The following is a 17,847-nucleotide window of genomic DNA, read 5'->3' as shown; positions in this document are numbered from 1 at the left end:
CCCTGACTTGGGACCCGGGCCTCTGGCCGAGAAAGCAGACAGAGCCTGGGGGGCTGTGCGGCCATGGGAGGGGAACAGTGCGTGAGGGCCGTGGAACCTTCCAGATGTTCTCACAACAGGCCCTGGTGTGGAAGGGATTTACAGCCCAGAGTGGAGAACACAAAGGGTGGAAGCAGGCAGAGATCTGCCCTGGGACCTGGGGCGACCTCAGGGAGGGGCCGCTCTGGCTCTGATCCCGCCTGGCGAGAGGGGTGCCCAGCCCGTCCCCCTCCTCCGAGGGCAGAGCCAGCAGGGAGGGGACAGACCGGCACCGCTGGCCTTGGCAGCTGCCTGGAGCCAACACCACGACTCACCCCGTCCACGGCTTCCAAGTCCAGGCGCAGCCGACTCTGCAGCGAGTGCAGCTGGGGCAGAGGGACGGCACCCAGATCGGCGCAGCGCCGCAGCCCGCGGCCCTCCAGCTCCTCCTGCAGCCGCCGGAACTGGGCCTCCACCTCCTCCTTCTTCTGCAGCGCCAGCTGCCGCGCGCTGTCTGCCGCCAGGGCCCGCTCCTTCGCCTCCTGCGCCTCCCGCTGCCACGCGTCACAGGCCTGCAACCCAGGGGGAGAGGGGGCTGCAGCAGCGGGCAGCACGGGGTGCGCCCCCCCCCCGGGCCATGGGCGCACCTGTCCCGCCTCCCTGCCAGCCCCCTTGTGCCCCACTGGCACGCACCTGCTTCACCTGCTGCCAGGACTCCTCCCACTGCCGGATCTTCCTCTTGGCCTCGTCCAGCTGCCGCCGGACACGTGCTAGCTCAGCACCGCTGGGACTCGTGCTTGCCGGCGGGGCGGGGCCGCTGTTCAGGATGGGGGACGGACTGGGTGAGAAGCTGCCGGAAACAAAGTCCCAGATGCTCCCGGGGACGCCGTTCAAGCCTGTGTGTGGAGGAGACGGGAGCGGTCACTGGCAGCAGTGCTGAAACGCCACCTCTGGGCCCCGCTGACAGCTACCCCCACCACCATCTTTTGCTGCAGCCTCTTCCCGGCCACTCAGGGCGCGTAAGCAGAAGAGGAACTGAGGTCAGAGCTGTCACCGCGCGAACCCTGGCCCCCGAAACCCCCTCGCTTCAGTCTGGAGGCCCGGGAGCTGTGGGGTCGCCTACGGGGAGGCATGTGGGGCCTGAGAGTGTCAGGGGCGGCACACGAGTGAACCGTCCCTGATGAGGAAATAAAGCGAGGGCTGGTGCCACTGTGCGCTGGGTCCCAAGTGACATCCCAGGTCCCCCTACTCCCAGGTGACAGGGCCACCCTGACAGCAGGCTACGTGTACAGCCCATCCTCTTGCCCCAAAGCACTGCCAGCAGACTGGACAGGGGACCCCCTCGGGCAGTGGCCGCCCCCGAGTCCAGGCGGTGCAACCACGTTGGGGGGCCCGGCTCACCTAAGGAGCTGTAGGATGCGGCGGAGGGGCCCAGCGCCCCGGGCTCCGACCTGAGGGCCGGCGGCTGCTGGGGGGGCGTCATGGCCGAGGAGACGAGAGGCCCCGACAGGGACTGGGACAGCGAGCTGAGCGGGGAGGTGGACAGCGATGAGGATGAGTGCAGGGACGGGGAGCGGGGCGGGCAGCCCGGGACGGTGACAGGCACCGAGCCCCCCAGTGACCTCGGACCTGCGGAGAGCGGACGTGGTTGAGTGAGCGGGTGGGGCTGGGGCTGGCCTGACCATCGTGCAGGACCGTGGTGGCTGTGCCCAGGTCTCTGCAGAGACCATGATGCTAGGCCAGAGGCCCCGAGGGGTCGGGGGGCTGACCACAGACTGGCCATGGGACCCTCTGAAGAGAAAGCCTGGCCAGCCCAGCCAATAGCCCCGGTGCGCTGTCCTACCTGCCGGGCCCAGGTCGGCGCTGTCATGCTCTTCCAGCTCTCTGTCTAGGGCGGGGAGGCCAACGTCGCAGAGATGAAGGTCCAGAGCAGGACCTGGAGAACAGGATGTCCTGTGAGTGTGGGGCCGCACCAGAGCCTGGCCCCTGCGAGACATGCGCGCTCTCCTTGCCCAGACCACGGCGCCGGTAGGGCTTCTGGGACCCCGGCACGCTCTAGGCCCGTCTGTTACTGGAATTGAGGCCTGGAACAACATGGGGCTCCCCACCTCCCAAAGCGTTCCCTCTCCTGCAAGCAGGGGTCTCCCTCCCCTCATCCCCTTCCCCTCTGACACCGGCCCCCAGGCACCTGGCTCTGGGCCAGCAGCCCCAAGAGCTTCTCAATTCCAGCAGCTACACAGCGGTCGACTCAGGGAAGGGGCGGCCAGAGGACACCCCCACCAGCCATTTGTGTGACTCCCGGGACACCCGCTGGGCCCAAGCTGCCGCCATCTTCCAGCCCAGGGTCCACAGAAGACCCCGGGGTGCTGAAGGCACAGCACGAGGTCAGCCACACAGCCCCACCGTGCACCCTTCTGTGAAGCAGGTGGCCTTTCCCGTGTGGCTGAGCCTTGCTCCTCCCCTGCCAGCCAGCAGGCCCTCTGACCCCCCGACGGCCCGTCAGGTGCAACAGGAACAGTCTCTGGAAGCCACAGGGTGTCGCCCGCCCCCAGAGCCCCGGGCCCGAAGGCCATGCCAGAGCCCGAGGCATGCACCCTGGAGGCCCAAGTTGGGCCTGCTCGTTCGGGGTCTGTGAGCCACACTTCTGGAGCCTTCTGCTTCAGCCCTGCCCCCAGCCTCCTAGTATCCAAGTCGCCTGAACTCTGACAAATGACAGCAAACCAGAGGCACCAGGAAGAGGAGCCACTGCTCGTTGCTGACCACATCCCGCCCTCGGCTGGGCCCAGACTCCTGGCCGTGCTGTGGCTCCAGGGACATGCCCGGAAGCAGCAGGGGGACCATGACCAAGGCCAGCAGCGAAGTCCAGGAGTGAAGCCCAAACCTCCCGGCGGCTGCAGAGAAACTACCACCCTTCAAACAAAAAGCATCTACCGTAATTACCAGGCAATTACTGTAGTTACCGGGGAAACCCAGGCAGGGAGGGGGAGAGAATTAGAAACGGGACTTCGGAACCACCGCAGGCCTGGGATGGGCAGACTTCCCGGGAGCCGGCTGCAGGACGCCTGCGGATCAGAGCTGGGGTCTGGCCCCACTGGGGGCCCCCAGCCACACCACCCCTTCCCTGTTCCTAGGGCTGGTGGACACCGCTCACCACCGTGAAGCCCACTGAGCTGGCCGCAGGGATGGTGCCTTGTGCTCCGCAGACTCCTAGTGGCCGGCCTAAAGGGAGCCCCAGGCTAAGTGTCCTAGCGCAGGCACACACCACCCCGTCCTCCAGCCCATGTGGAGGGGAGATGTGGGATCCCTGGGACTGGGACTGGGGGCGGCGGCAGGCATGGCCGGGAGTGCACAGCGGGGGGCACCGTGCAGGCATGCCCCGCCCTGCCCCCCCACCCTGCTTTGGATTCCCATGCCCAACAGAACTGTACCCAGGTCAGCTGGCCTCCCCCACCCCCACTGCGGCCTGCCCGCTTAGTAGGAAACACTCTTCCAACAAAGGTTTTAGGGGCTCCTGTGGCTCCCATCCAGGGAGGAGATGAGCACGCACAGTGGCTGCCGCGAGCCCACCCCCTGCTGTTCTGAGGAGCAAGAAGCCGAGGAGCCGAGCGCAGGACACCGGGCTGTGGTCCTCCGTGGGGCTGTAGAGAAAGACCCCGCGCCAGAGCAGCCAGGGAACCCACTGTGGCACTGGAAGCCCCCGGCAGCCCTGCACCGGATGGCTGCAGGGACAACGGACAGATCGTGTCCCTCAGGCAGACACGGCTCAGCTGGGGCCCACAGGGCCCCTTCCTCCTGGTGGGCTTCCCCAGCCCGTGCTTCTCCGGCCTTTCTTTACAGCCAGGACCCCCCCACACACACACACGCCCACCTGCTGGCCCGCTCCTTCCTAAGACCCAGCAGCACAGGCCACCTGCACCCAAACCGAGCACCACTGGAGGTGGCTTCCAACAGTGCCCCACAAATCCGCCCCACGAGTCCACCGCACTGTTAGGAGAGAAGGTGAGAGCAAGGTCCACAGGGCCAGCTTCCTCCCATGGCTCCGGGGCAGGCTCAGTCCTGCCAGTGTTGCTGGCAACCCCTGGCAGTCTTGGGCCGGTGGACACCCCAGCCCTGGCCTCAGCTGTCCCATGGCCACCCCTCCACATCCGGGCTGAATTGTCACCTTCTTAGACACATCGCACTGGGTTAGGACCCATGCACATGACCTCGTTTTACCTTGACTACATCCACAAGGCCTGTTTCCAAATAAAATCCTGTTCTCAGGGATTAGAACTGAGAGCTACCTTCTGAGGACACAAAATTCAACCCACAATAATGGGGGCCAAGGACAGACACCTCCCACAGACCAAAGGCCCAGAGCTCCTGGGACCCTCCTCGAATAGAACTATGAACTGCCCAGAGGATCCACCTGCTCCTGGAGAAGACACTGCTGACCCTGACGCCCCTCACCCATGCCCACCCCTCGCTGACCAACCCCCCCTTGACATCCTGTCCCCACCTTACCCCAAACTACTGCTAAACCTTGCCCTCCAAAAAAAAAAATAAAATAAAAATAAACCTTGCCCTCCAGCCTTGCACCCATGCCTCCATGCTGTGGGAAAAGGCAGCACCCTCTCCCCAGCACCACCTTGCCCTCCCCTCCCCTACCAGGACCCCCTTCTCAAACCTCCCATCCTCTCTGGGGGGCCTGGGGAGGCCCAGTAGCCCCTCCACTGCTTGATCCACAGCCACACAATCCGCTTCAGCAGCCCTAACCCTGGGATGTCAACATCCCCCCCTGCGTAGACACTCTGCCTCCTCCTACCAAGGAGAGGCCCACTGCCCCATCAGCAGCTTCCCAAACTCTGGGGACACAGATCCCCCCACCCCCCTGCGCCAGGGCTCATGCGCTCAGCAGGGCCCCAGGAGGAGCCCTCAGCCCCTCCATCCTCCCGGAACCTGCACAACCGAGGGCCCTAAGCTCCAGCGGTCTCTGCGGGCTACCCCTTGTGCCCCACCACGTTGTCCCACAAGGGGCCTTTCTAAAATGCCAATCCTGGCACGTCAAGAGTCCTACCTCCGGTGGAGACTGTGCCCCTTGGCATGCTCGTGGCCACCGGGGCCAGACCCTGCCCCCACCATGGCTCTTCCTCTGGGACTTTTGACACTAGACACTGCCGTAGGCTGCAGCCTAACCAAACCTTCCATCGGCTCCCCTCATCCTGCGAGAACTTCTGCTCAGCCTCCCAAACCCTCGTTTTGGTTGTCTGCCTGGACCCCCTGCAGACTCACATGCTGAAAGCGAACTCCGCCCCCCCCACCTGCCCTGCCCCCACCTCTCTGCGCTCTGCACAGTGGCCACAAAGGATGGAAGGCCCAAACCCACCCTTCTGGCGCAGGCCTGGGGTCCCAACCCTCTGTCCTGGACACGCAGGCCAGCCAGGCCTGATGACGGGGCCTCAACCTTCAGCACCAGATTAGGTGTGGCATGCTTTAACCCAACAAAGTTCTAGAAACACTTTCTCATAACAAAGGCACAAATGAACCGACCATGGGGGAGAAGAAGCTGAACCAAGAGCCTTTCCTCACCTGGAAAAGATTTAACTTCTCACAGTCCCCCACCCCCACTCCATGACTCAGCAGAGAGGCCCCCCCTCCCCCAGCCTCAGGAGCAGAGGGGGCAGAGAGGGACCCACAGCCCAGGACAGCACAGCCAGCGTGCGGTCTGGGGCGCACCAGCTGCTCATCTCCGAGCAGGACCCATGGCTGCTCCACATCACTGCTCTGGGTCAGACCCAAGTCCTCTGGGATATTCTCTCAAAGGAAAGCAGACTTTAAAAAAAGGCTTGAACGCTCAAAATCAAAGCTAAATTACGTAAGCTGTGCCATCGGACCCAGAACCCGCCTTGCCCAGCCACCAGGAACCACCCAGACCTTGGTGAGAAATCCGCGGAGAGCTGCTGAGTAACGGCCCTGGCAATCCCCGGATCCTGACGTGACACAGCACATTCAGGAGGCCACGCGGTCCTTCAGGGTCAAAGGACACATAGGGACAACGAGCACAGTGCACAGAATTAAAGACCAGCATGGGGCAGCCCTGACGCGAAGGTGCTCCCCACCCAGGGCCGGATGCCCCCCAGCAGACCGTCCTCCCCTAAGACAGCATGGAGAAGCACCCGGCAAACCCGCTCACCCACCGGCCTGAATTTCCAACAGTGCAGGTGACGATCCCCGGCAGGACCAGGCAGGAACCCCGCCGTCACTAGGAGCCAAAGCACCTCTGCTAGGTGATGCAGGCCCCCCTGAAGAAGCCCCGCGGCTCCCGCCCACGCAGGGAACCCGCGGGCGCCTCTGCAGAGCAGGTTCCCCAAAAGGGTCTGTTTGCATTCACACCACTGACAGCCTCTAAGGGAGCTGGTATTGACACCTGGGTGCCACCCCTGGCTGGGCACAGACGCGACGACAACGGGTACGAGCAGCACCTGGAGGCGAGGGGAGGTGCACCTGGGAAGGAGGAAGGTGAGAGGGGGATGGGAGACACACTTCGCCTGGGGGAGGGGGCTCGGTGCACGGGGTAGCGCACCTGGGGAGGAGGCCCACCGGGGAACTGGAAAAGCAGAGAGGTGGGAGACGCACCTCACCTGGGGAGGTGGGCACGTGGGGACATGGCGCACCTGGGGAGGAAGCGCAACCGGGAGGGGTGTTTGCTCTCCTGGCGGAGAGGCGCGTCGAGACGGAGTTGGCTCTCACCTCGCCCGGGGTGCACAGCTAGTTCCGCATAACGACGACCCACACCCAGACAGCGCGGGGCTGACGTTGCTGACTCACCGTCCACCGCGCCGCCGCCGCCGCCGATTCAAACGCAGCCCGCGCCCCGCCCGCCCTGCGTCGGGCCCGCCCCCGAGTGACGCAACCCTTCGGCCCACCCCTGGGTGACGTAACCCTGAGACCAGCCCCACCCACCCAGCGCCGGCCCCACCCCCCCGAACAACTCGACCCTCCTACTCACCCAGCGCCAGCCCCGCCACCGGTGACGCAACCCTTAGATCTGCGCCGGCCCCGGCCCCGCCCCTGGTGACCAAACCCTTCGGCCGCGCCGGCCCCGTCCCCGCTGCTCCTGTCGGGGGCGCCGCGGGCGGGGTCCGGGACCCCGCCAGCCCGAGTCCTCGCAGCACCCAGTTCCTTGCCGCCCTGTAGATGGGACCCCAGAGGGGCGCGCACCTCCTGACACCGGCACCTCGAGGCGGTGTGCGCAAAGCCCACGTCCAGGTGCCCGAAGGGGCTCTGCCTGGCAGGGCCGCTTTTGTTCAGGTGAAGGACCTTATCTCCCGTCCAGACACGCTCAGATGGAAACGAGCACACCACAGAGCACGCCATGGCCCGGGGCCAGGCCCCCTGCCCAGACCCCTGCCCTCGAGGTCGCTGCGAGCCAGCTGCCCACAGCCCTGCGCCCCCCCCTTCCCCTCCATAGTCCATCTGGTCTCTGGATGAAGGCTCTCCCACCCTTGACTCCGGGCCACTCCTGGCAATGAGCTGCACCAGGACTATTTCAGGGTCACTATTTTAATCGGAAACCCGCTGGTATGAAGTGGAAGGCAAAGGAAAGGAAATCCACCAAGTGCCCTGAAATGATTCCACTAAACCCACCAATCACACAATTAGTTTGCAAACAGCATCTACTCACACGAGCGTTTACTCATTCCCCATGGGCAGAGCACCATAAAGTCAGAACCCAAGCCACACCAGCCTCCATGAGGCCACCGCGTTGTCTGCACCCGCCAGCCCCTGCAGGTAGGGCAGGCTCTTTCCAGGTGCCCCGCAGTGTGGGGGTCCTCAGCAGCAGGAAGGCCGCTGGCAAGGGCCCTCCTGGGACCAGAGGGTAGTTCTGAGGAGTCCTAACTGGGCCTGTAGACTGGGGTATGACCACACGCGATGATGTCCAGAGAAAACGATGACAGCAGCAGCCCCTGATTCTAACAGCAGTGGCACCGAAAACGTACTGTGTCAGCAGGCAATGCTACCTCTGGGCAGCTGGTTCGGGGAACACTGAGGTGAGCGGAAGAAGGACCTGCAAACACTCCGTGACACAAACAGGCCGAGGACCCTGACGGAAGGGTGATAGCTGGGGACACTGAGAAGACGCGGATTCCCCTGGGGCCGCCACACTGCCACGAGGCCACTCTCAAGGCGCAGGTGCCCCCAGCTCTGTCCGTTTGGGGGTCTGGGGGCAGAGCTGAATGTGGCCTCGCCTGCTTAGGGCAGGGATTTTCTTCCCTGACTGCCTGTGTAGGAGTCTCCAATTTTACTATGACTACCTGTGAACTAGGAAAATAAGCTTTTTTTTTTTTTTTTAATCTCTGCATTTTACACATAAAACCCAAAACAGTAAAATCAAACATGCCATTCAGAGCAACAGCTTCCTGGCTCCTTTCCAGCTGGAAACAAAGGCATCCAGTGCGCGCCGGTGCATGTGCCCAAGCCAGGCTCGGGTCTTTAACCACACGTGTCCGGCAGCCAAGCGCCTCAGTCTAGCATTCTCTAGGGGAGCCACTTAGAGACACACGATACAGATGGCGCTCCTTGCATAACTAACCACTCAGCCCCCAAGCCAGGGGACCTGCCCAGTGGCCAGACAGCTCGCACACGCTGGCACCACCACCCCGCCGCCTCCGAGTCTCTGCCAGCACGTGCGACTCGGCTGAGTTCTCCAGCCCACTGGCCACGTCGAGTCCACATCACATCTGTGGTTCAAGAGGAACACCTCGTTCCACCCCCATTTCACGTCAAGCTAAAACACATGTGTGTTTGGTTTTGCTTATAAGAAAACGGACGCAGAACCCACCCACGAAGGAGGTAAGCTTTGAAGCAACAAGCCAGTCTAAGGAAGAGCCCAGGGGAGAGCCGCTGGCGGTTCTCACAGCTGCGTGGACAGAATTTCCAGAAAAGCCCAGAGCATGGAAGCAAGAGTCACAAGTTTGAGAAGTTCAGGGCTCAGGGGGGAAAGCTGGTGGGGGGATGGGGCAGCTGCATCGGGAGTCCCCTCTCTGCCCCCCAGCTTCCCATCCTGGGGGGCAAGGCCAGCTCGACTCCAGAAGATTCTTCAGCAGAAGAAGCAGCTCCGAGGTGGAGCCCATGCAGGAATGCCAGGGCTGTGCAGCAAGACACGCCTGGCCACAGAAGGTCTCCCGGTTGTAGAACAGTGACCCTTTAAAGACCCTCCTGAGAATGAGCACGGGGCCGGGAGGCCAGCCTGAGCCAGCGATGCGGAGCGCGCCCCGGAGTGGGCCACGATGCCAGAGCAGGACTGTGTTCACCTGTCCGGCATCCCTCACATCAGCAGGAGGGACCACAGGGCTCCGTGGCCCCTTCAAGTCCAGGATTTGCCATCTGCATGGCCGCTGGAAAGATACTCTCCTCCCTGTCCTGGGCTGCCGTGACCGGGGTGCCCAAGTTTAAGGGGGTGGAAAGCAATATGCACACACCCCCGGGCCACCAGCCATGGACGTTTACCTCTGGGTAGGAGCGTACCATCCCCGGGCTGGCCACCTGACGTCCAAGTAGTGCCCTGATGCAGGTACACAGGGGCCTTCCCAGTCCCCTGCAGTCCCCAAGAGAGCAGGTGAAAAAGAAAGGATGCGCTCCAGGACTCCAAGTGCAGAGGACGGACGGCACTGGAGCTAACTGGGCTGGCCTCTCACCGGAGCGACTTCCCTGTGGTACCCACAGCCACACTGTCCCGGCCAGCCCTGGGACAGAGAGCACGACAAGAGCCATGAACAGAGCCCCTGCCGAGTCTCCCTTTACCGGGACAAAGATGGGGGCTCGGGTCAGGCCAGCAACGCGAGCCCTCTGCAACTGTGGCCATGCATGGGATCACCCAGACGGGGCCCTGGGGCGGGGGGTGCTGCCTAGCATGGCGAGGTCACCCTCTCCCCCCCACCCCCCGCTTCACACCCCTCCTCTCCCTGCTCTCAGGACAACCCTCTCCCTCTGGCCAGACTCCAATCACCTGGGTCATCAGTCCCCAGACCCTCAAGGACTCCCAGCAGCTAAGGACCACTCAGCCACGCCCCCGCCTTCGGCCAGCCTCGTCCCCACACTCTCTGCTCTTGTCTTAGGGCCAGGAGACTGCTGCTAGGGGGCGTGTTTCTAGATCACAGACAGTACAGCCACGGGACAGGTGCCTAATACACAGTGGCTTTTCTACAACAAGGAGCCTTCTACCACGTGTCCTGACACAGAGCCCTAAAAAGATACGACGTGAGTGCGAAGCGAAGTCAGGAAACCAGGAAGTGTTAGACTTACCTGGGACAGGCTCGGCAGCACCGCTGGGGGGCTCGGGCAGGTGGGCACAGGCCGGGAGGGTGGGCAGGGCGGTCGGGGAGGAGCTGCCGGAGCCAGCGCTGGACCCCACACCAGGGGCGAGCGGGTGAGCCACCGCGGACACGGACAGGTGGTTCTGCGCAGAGACACGGAAACAAGATGAGTAGACGGGTGCGGGGAGCGGCAACGTGACTGAGGCCAATGAAGGGGGCGCGGGGACAGTCACAGACGGAACAGCTGGCTAATGTCCAACCCCACAACAAATATAACACAGTGCGACTCCTCTGAATGTTTCAGTTCTTTAACTGCCTAGTGGGTTGTAACGACCAAGACAGTCACTAGCTGCCAATCACCCAGGGACGGGCACAGATGCATCTAAAAAGTGTCCGATTTAATGGCCTTTTCTGCAGAAACTGTTTCAAGAGCAGATACGTGGCAGTAAACAAAAAATCCACCGAAAGGCATCAGCAGAGAACCAACACCGCTTCTGAAAACAGAATAATAATCTCATTACCCGAGAAGGGTAAAAAAGCAGAGGGCAAGGCGCGCAACTTCACTCGGTAGCCTCAGATCAGGACAAGTGCGGTCCCGGGGCCCAGCCGGCAGCGCAGCAGCGCACTGACGACCCACGGGACCGGGACAAGGGGCAAGCCAGGGCTCGGGGCCCTGCAGGTGGCACCCCAGTCACCGTGCGGTCGGGGACCAGTAGCCACATGGAAGGGAAACGTGTGGTGTCTGGTTTTTGCTTCAAAACGAGACAGAAGTCAGCTTTGGACAGGGGCCGCGCCAGCCTGGGCCGGGATGGCTTTACTACGTGGTCGGCCCCAGTTACGTTTTCCACGATGATGACGATGACAGGAACAGAAAGAACACGTGCTTCATGAGGGAAGGCCACCCTGCACAGACAGCTCCTCTGAGTGTTTCCCGGACGGCTGGCGGCGTTCAGCCCCCGGTGCAGGCACCAGCCGTGAGCACGGGGGACACTGTGACAGCCCCTGCCGCACGTGTGACATGAGCCTGAACCGCCCAAGTCTGGAGGGCAAGGTCCCTGGGCTCCCGGGGCTCGGGCTCCCGCTCCGTCCCGGCTGAGGCAGGAAGGCAGGGCAAGCAGCCCACCATCCCCCATGCGCTGAGCCCGGCTGGAAGCTGCTGGCTTGAGGCTCCCGTTGTGGCTTCCTCCACCCACGGAGTCACAGTGCAAAGACGTGTTCTTGGCAGACATCAGGTGACACTCAATCCTGAAACCTGAGGACACCCTCACTCGTGTCTCCCTGGGGCTACACGGAGGGAAGGTCTGGCGCCGGCAGGCACACAGGTGTCCAGAGCCAAGTGAGGGGTCCCCAGAGGACGGCCAGGCCAGCCTCCAACCACGCGACCTTCAAACTGGGGGTCCCAGGGAAGTGCTGGGAGCCACTGCAGTGACCTGGGAAGCCCCAGTGGGGCACCTGCTGTCCTGGAGGCCGGCTCTGGACGGGATGGAGGGCGTCTCCGGGTACATGCGGGCGGGAGCCTGAAGAGGAGCCTGGCAGCTTGCTCCCGGCTGCTGGCGGACATGAGGATGGGCTGGGGGCCAGCGCAACATGCCCTGGGGTATCTGGGCTGGTGGGTGCCTGGGTCCCCCGGTGAACCAGCTGTTATCGCCCATGTGTCCAGCTTCAGATTCTTAACGAACATCTTACAGTTTTGATTCCCTTGCAACCTCACAAAATAACTAAGTTGCATTTTCACTTCCAACTCCCTTTCTGCTGCTGTCACAGCTCCTGAGACGAGAACGAACCTTCGCAACTTGGTCCAGCCACGATGCAGAGCCCTCTGGGGACAGCCGCAGACCAGGCCGGAGGGAGGCCTGGTGCGCCGCCTGCAGAGGACTTAGGAACAGAGCCCACAGCACAGACCCACGACGAGAAGCGACGTGCTTGCCCACAGGGGCACGTCGGCGGCCACTCGGCACCCCAGGCCTTCCAAGCATGGACGGCGACAGAAATATCAGTGTGCCGAGTGCTTAGTGCAGCCGCAGCCAGCGTTCGTGGGGACCCGCGTCCTCATGGAAAGCGGAAATCGCAGACAGCGCCAGACGCAGGGGAGAGCGCCAGGCGAGATGGAGGGCCCGGCCCTGCCCACGCCGGGAGGACAACTTGGGGATCTCAAGGGCGGCTGGGGCTGTGGCTGACGCAGCCCCATGGTGGGCTCTGTTCAGGCAGCTCCAAGACACACGCAGACGGGCCGCGAAGGGCACCCCGTGCTCCCTGTGAGGACAATGCTGGGGGCTTCTGTTGTTTCCAAAGGGCAACAGCAGCATTTTCTGAACATTCGAATGAAAGACAGAGGCACAGGCCAGTTTGGGAGGAAGGCAAGTGGAAACAAGGACACCACAGATGACAGCGGCTGGAGAGGTCGCAAGTACCTGCTTGCCGTCCTGCTCGCTGGTCCGGTGGCTGCCCTCGGCAGGGGACTCTCTCCGCTTTGCCTGCAACAGAAGGAGGCAGTGGTGGGCTCCAGGCACACAGACGCCCAAGCCTCGCTAATGCGCACAAGGCCGAGTACGGATGGCTCAGGAGACAGCAAAGGTGTTCATGTCGTTACCCTCCCTCAGGTCTGAATCTGTCTCTCCCACCTGCTCCCTGACCTCTGACCTCCGGGCTGGTCCTGGCAGGGGTCGGGGGGAGCTCTGCACCGCAACCCCCACTCCCCAAGCCCACCAGCAGTCAGGCTTGAGCTGGAAGCAAAGGGCTCTTCCACTAAAACTGCAGAAAGCCGGGAAGGCAGAGTAAGCTTCCTTCGTGAAGGCACACCCTCCCCTCTCCCACGCCAGCACCGTGTTCACAGAATAGGCCTCACTAAGTAACCCTGGCCTGAGCTTACTTCCCCCATGCGTTTACTGTCCCACAGCTCACCCCCCTGGAAACAGAAACCCTGTTGCTTTTGTCTCGCTGGTCCTGCACGGCTCACTACTTGTCGTTAAAAGGGTATTAAACTGCCACATCTAACTGCTTCTCTATGAAGACTTCTAAATGGATACATAATAACCCTTTTCTCCTTTTATCAGTTTAAATTGCAGGGGCCTGGCCTTGAACCAAAGAGGGTGGTGAGAAATGTTTTTTTCTCCCCTACACATATAGAAACCCTGACTGACAAGCCATCTGCTGGGCCCGCTGGGCCCGACGAAGGCTGTGCTCAGAGCTCAGCATCGGCTCTGCCCAGGTCAGCATCCACACAAGAACCGTGGACCAAAATGTCCTTCAGATCATCGGAATATTCGGATTTTTATAACTCATTTTACAATACGTGAATTCAGCGGTGGCTCAGGGCATCCTGGCCTTTCTTCCTTTCTTTTTTTGCCTTCTGGAATCACAAAAGAACCCAGAATGATCCCCAGGGGGCGAGGCGGGGAAGGTGTCCAGAGAAGTGCTGATTGGGGCCCCTCCTTTCGCAGGGCAATGGGCCACGGGTTCAAGCCAGATTCTTCTGAATCCCCTTCAGCTCTCTTGTCCAGAAGTGACCTCCTCCCTGCAGAGCAGGCTGAGGGCTTCCAAAGTCACTGACCAAAGACCTGGGTATCTATGCTTCCAGGCTAAGTGACACTGAGGAAAGCAAGGTTACCCCGAAACCATTCTGCTTGCCTTCAGAATATAGGGCTCCCTGAGGGCAACCTCACCCCTTCTTCCAGGCCCCTCCCCGCTGAGGGTGCCTGGACACCCCACACCACATTCCTGTGACACCCAGTGTCAGCTGTCCCCATGCCAGTCCGGTTCCAACACCCTCTGCCTGGGGTCAGATTATAACCTGTGTTTCTGACCGACCACTGTCAATCAGGACGCACACAACTCCCCTCGGGCCCCGCCATCTTCTGAAAGAGCTCACAGGGCTTCAGGAAGCACACACTTACGTCGATTTACTGTGTAACGAACGACAGGGCAAAGAACGCAGCCAGCTAGAGTCGCACGGGCTGAGGTCTGCAAGAGTCCCACTGCGGGCTGGGGCCGCCTCCCCAGCACGGAGATGCTCCCCACCCTGGACGTGGGGGATTTTCACGGACGTTCGTCCCATTAACTCCATCCCCAGCCCCTTCCCGCCCCTGGGGTCACATGGGCTGGTGCAGAAAGTTCTGAGTTTCTAACCGTGGCTTGGCCTTCCTGGTGACCAGCCCCCATCCAGGAGCGCTGAAGAACCCACCCAGAGACCCACCTCAAAAAAAAAAAAAAAAAAAAAAAGAGGGTTCTATCACCCAGGAAATTACAAGGGCCTCAGTAGCTGTTCTCAGGAACAACATACAGGTTTTCTAAGATTTCACAGCCTGACCCAGGGGACGAGCACCAGCACACTCGGGCCGGGGGCATGCCGGGGGGACGTGCCTTCCCACCCCGCACGTGAACAAGGGAGTCCAACCCTGGAGTCCTTGAACCGGCACAAGGTCTACACACAGTGAGACCCCAGGTGTCCTCGGGTGTGCCCGACACAGGGACACGGCCTGAGTGAATCTGACAGTGCCCCAGAGGCTCGTGGTTTTCGTGCCAAACCTCCACTGGCACAGACCTGTTCATGGTGCAAATGAAGCAGCGGGGGGCACGCAGAGCACAGGCCAAGGTTTGGGGTTTGACGTCAACCCTTACAGATGATGGTACTTGGGAGTGAGGCAGACCGAGGGCTCTGGCTGAGAAGTCCTCCCCGCACAGCGCCCGCCCCAGCGCGATCTCGTCCAGACCTGGTGCCTGGTAGTGGCCAGGCCGGTGACACCCCCAACTTGGCCCTCCCGGAGGGGCCACTACAGCAGGAGACCTCAGGGAGGTCTGGGCCAGTGTGCCCCGGGGCCGCCCCCAAGTGGTGCACGTGGGGATCCAGACATCAGAGCCGGCCCACAGGAGTGTGCTGGCCCACTCGTGTTTTACTTTAACAGACACAAACTCACAGAACAGACACAAACTCACAGGAGCACACGCCTCCCATAGCGGAGGGCTCTGCAGCACTCGGCATGGTCACGAGGCTGCGTGACCACATACCACCACACTTCAGACGTCCGTCCCCCCAGGAGCTCGCCCACGACCCGGGACCCATTCTGCCCGCAACGGGTCCATTTTTAAATTGCCAAATAACTTAGGAAAAAAACATAAAAGACGTTTGCACCAGGCCGTGTCCTCACCAGGCCGTGTGTGCCGGGTGTGGGCTCACTGCTCCCACACTGTCCCCCAAGGAGCCCAGGGCTTCCATCAGGAGTGCTACCTCCCTGGGTACAAACCACCCCCCCCAACAGGCTCCACGCAGCCCAGACCCTCAGGGAGGCCCAGCCAGTGGCCGTCTGACCACCACCTAAGCCCACAACTGCCACAGCCCTGAGAACCACCACCAAGAGGAGAGAGGAAGGGTTTCCTGCCGTGTCCAGTGAGGCTGTGGGCTGACTGGTGGTCCAGAACGCTCTCCGCTCAGTCTGCCAGGGGCTACCTAGCTGGGCATGCAGAGGGACTGGACACAAAGAGGGTCAATGGCATGGAGAGGGGGGCCTGTGTTCGGTGGCCACGGGAGTGGGTATGAGGGGGAATCATGCTGGACCCCCCAGTGCTTCCAAGCCAGGACGGTAGGGACGCAGCAGGCGCACGACTGTCCTGGGCTCTGGGCTCAGACACCAGTGCCCACGGGCAGAGGCCACTCCATGCTGGCTCACCGGGAGCGCAGCCACGGCTGGGCAGCCCCCGGCATAGGACACAGAGGGGCGCGGGATGGCTTGCAACCAGGTCTTTCAGTGGCCAGGCTCCTTGCAAGTGAGTTCCATGAAGAGCAGCCAGTGGTAAGGTGGGTGGGAGATGCTTGCGCACTTCCCGTTTCCTCAGACGGGGGCACTTTCTGGGGAACCCTGACAGTCAGCCTGCAGGAGGGGCAACTCTCACACCCCTGCGAGCGTCCAGCGGGAGCAGGCAGAAGGAGCCCCCGCCCCACAGACACGAGGGTCCCGACGTGGATACCCTGACTCTCTCCGTGCCTTTAGCAAAACTGCAGCACCAGCCCCAGGCCCAGCTGGCCAGGGGCCACCTGCCCTGCCCGGTCCCTGCCCCTCCCACCACAATGCCTACCCGCGAGGGGTCCCGCCCGGACTCAGAGCCCCTTCCTGATGCCCAGCCCAACGCCATATTTCCCGTGTGCTCAGAGTGCATGTGTCCAGCGAGGCTGGGTCAGCCCACCCAGGCCGGAAGCCAGCCAGACTTGCACGGACTTCTAGAAGGAGCCGCTGACCCCACATCAGACCCCATCCATCCATGTCCCTAAATGCCATGAGGCCTGGGGTGCCCTCCCCAGGACCCTGTCCACTTACATGTGCAGGCTGGCCGCTGCTGGCCACAGAGCTGCTGGCGGGGGCGGGCACCGGATCTCGGCAGCCCCAGCCGTTGGCAGTCCCAAGGCTCTCTGCAAAAAAGGGGGATGGTGGGCTGTGAGCCCCCGCAGGCTGGAAACAGAGCCAGTGCAGGGTGGCCGGGTCCCGGGAGCCCCAATGTGAGGGAGGAAGGGAGGCCTGGTGACCACAGTCCTCCCAAGTGACGGGAGAGCCACGAAACAGACAAGGAATTTCTCCGAGACCAGCCACCCTCCCCATTAACATAAAAAGCAGACGGGAAAGCCAGAGGGTACAACTGTCCTCACTGGAGCCTGGGCCCCACAGGGCAGGGTGGCCCCTGAGCGGGGCGGGGGACCAGCCCAACACGGCCCTAGAAGGCCTGTCATGGGCTGCCGGCTCCCCTCTTGCTCCAAGTGAGCGGGAAGCCCAGTGGGAGGGGAGCCGCGGGCAGCCGCGTCGGGCACTCACTATCCATGTGCGCGAAGGCGCAGAACGGGCCCCGTGGGCAGTACCCGGTCTGCCGCATGTCATTGCACTTGGTGGATTTGTAGATCTAAGAGACAAAAGCAAAACAACGAAATCAATGAAACTCAAAAATAAAGTAGGGATGCCTGGGTGGCTTGTCAGTGAGGCACCAGGCTCTTGGCTCTGGCTTGGGCCACGGTCTCAGAGCCCAGACCCTGCAGGAAGCCAGGGGCTGCCACCTTGCAGGGCAGAGGACCCCGCTCCCAGTGTCTGCAGGGCTTCCTGAGGACGGGTGCGCACACGGCCCATGCGCCGGGGTCCCCTCCCTGCCACAGAGCAGGTCGGATGTCCTTGAAATCACACGCAGAGTCGACTGACCACTTGGCGTTTTCTGTAAGACGCCCCGGATTCAGGGCGCAGCATACAGCGGCCACTGAAGAAATGACCATGATGTAACACGGGCGTGAGCTCCACGGCCAGCCTGGAGCCGCCTCACCTAGATCGGAAACGCGCTCACGGTGCCTACAACACTCAGTGCTGGCCACCAGCTCACCAGGACCTCGACCCCAGGCCCTCCGCACCCCCACCAGATCCCACCCAATATCCTCCGGAAGGCTTCCCCTGCCTCCCGCCTCCCCTGCCCCACAAACGCCACTCACTCTTCGCTCTCCTTCCCTGGGGCTGCCAGGACCCAGGCCAGAACAGGGCCCCCCCACTCCTGACAGCCAGCACAGACCACA

The 17,847-nt window shown here is 62.4% G+C and overlaps 1 protein-coding gene across 4 annotated transcripts in view; it reads right to left on the bottom strand.

The window, feature by feature from the left end:
* Positions 1-17,847, bottom strand: part of UNKL (unk like zinc finger) — a 41,595-nt gene that overhangs the window by 9,088 nt on the left and 14,660 nt on the right. For all 4 annotated transcript variants that reach the window (XM_044233610.1, XM_044233611.1, XM_044233613.1 and 1 more), the window contains exons 7-14: positions 17,111-17,195; positions 16,622-16,713; positions 12,725-12,787; positions 10,303-10,456; positions 1,862-1,954; positions 1,420-1,647; positions 712-914; positions 354-590 (exon numbers count right to left, since the gene is read on the bottom strand). In XM_044233610.1, the coding sequence (XP_044089545.1) occupies positions 354-590; positions 712-914; positions 1,420-1,647; positions 1,862-1,954; positions 10,303-10,456; positions 12,725-12,787; positions 16,622-16,713; positions 17,111-17,195 (1,155 nt within the window). The remainder of the gene's footprint in view (positions 1-353; positions 591-711; positions 915-1,419; positions 1,648-1,861; positions 1,955-10,302; positions 10,457-12,724; positions 12,788-16,621; positions 16,714-17,110; positions 17,196-17,847) is intronic.

Source organism: Neovison vison, chromosome 14 (genome assembly GCF_020171115.1).
Source record: "Neovison vison isolate M4711 chromosome 14, ASM_NN_V1, whole genome shotgun sequence".
Taxonomy (NCBI): domain Eukaryota; kingdom Metazoa; phylum Chordata; class Mammalia; order Carnivora; family Mustelidae; genus Neogale; species Neogale vison.
This window is presented reverse-complemented; position numbering and strand designations above follow the sequence as displayed.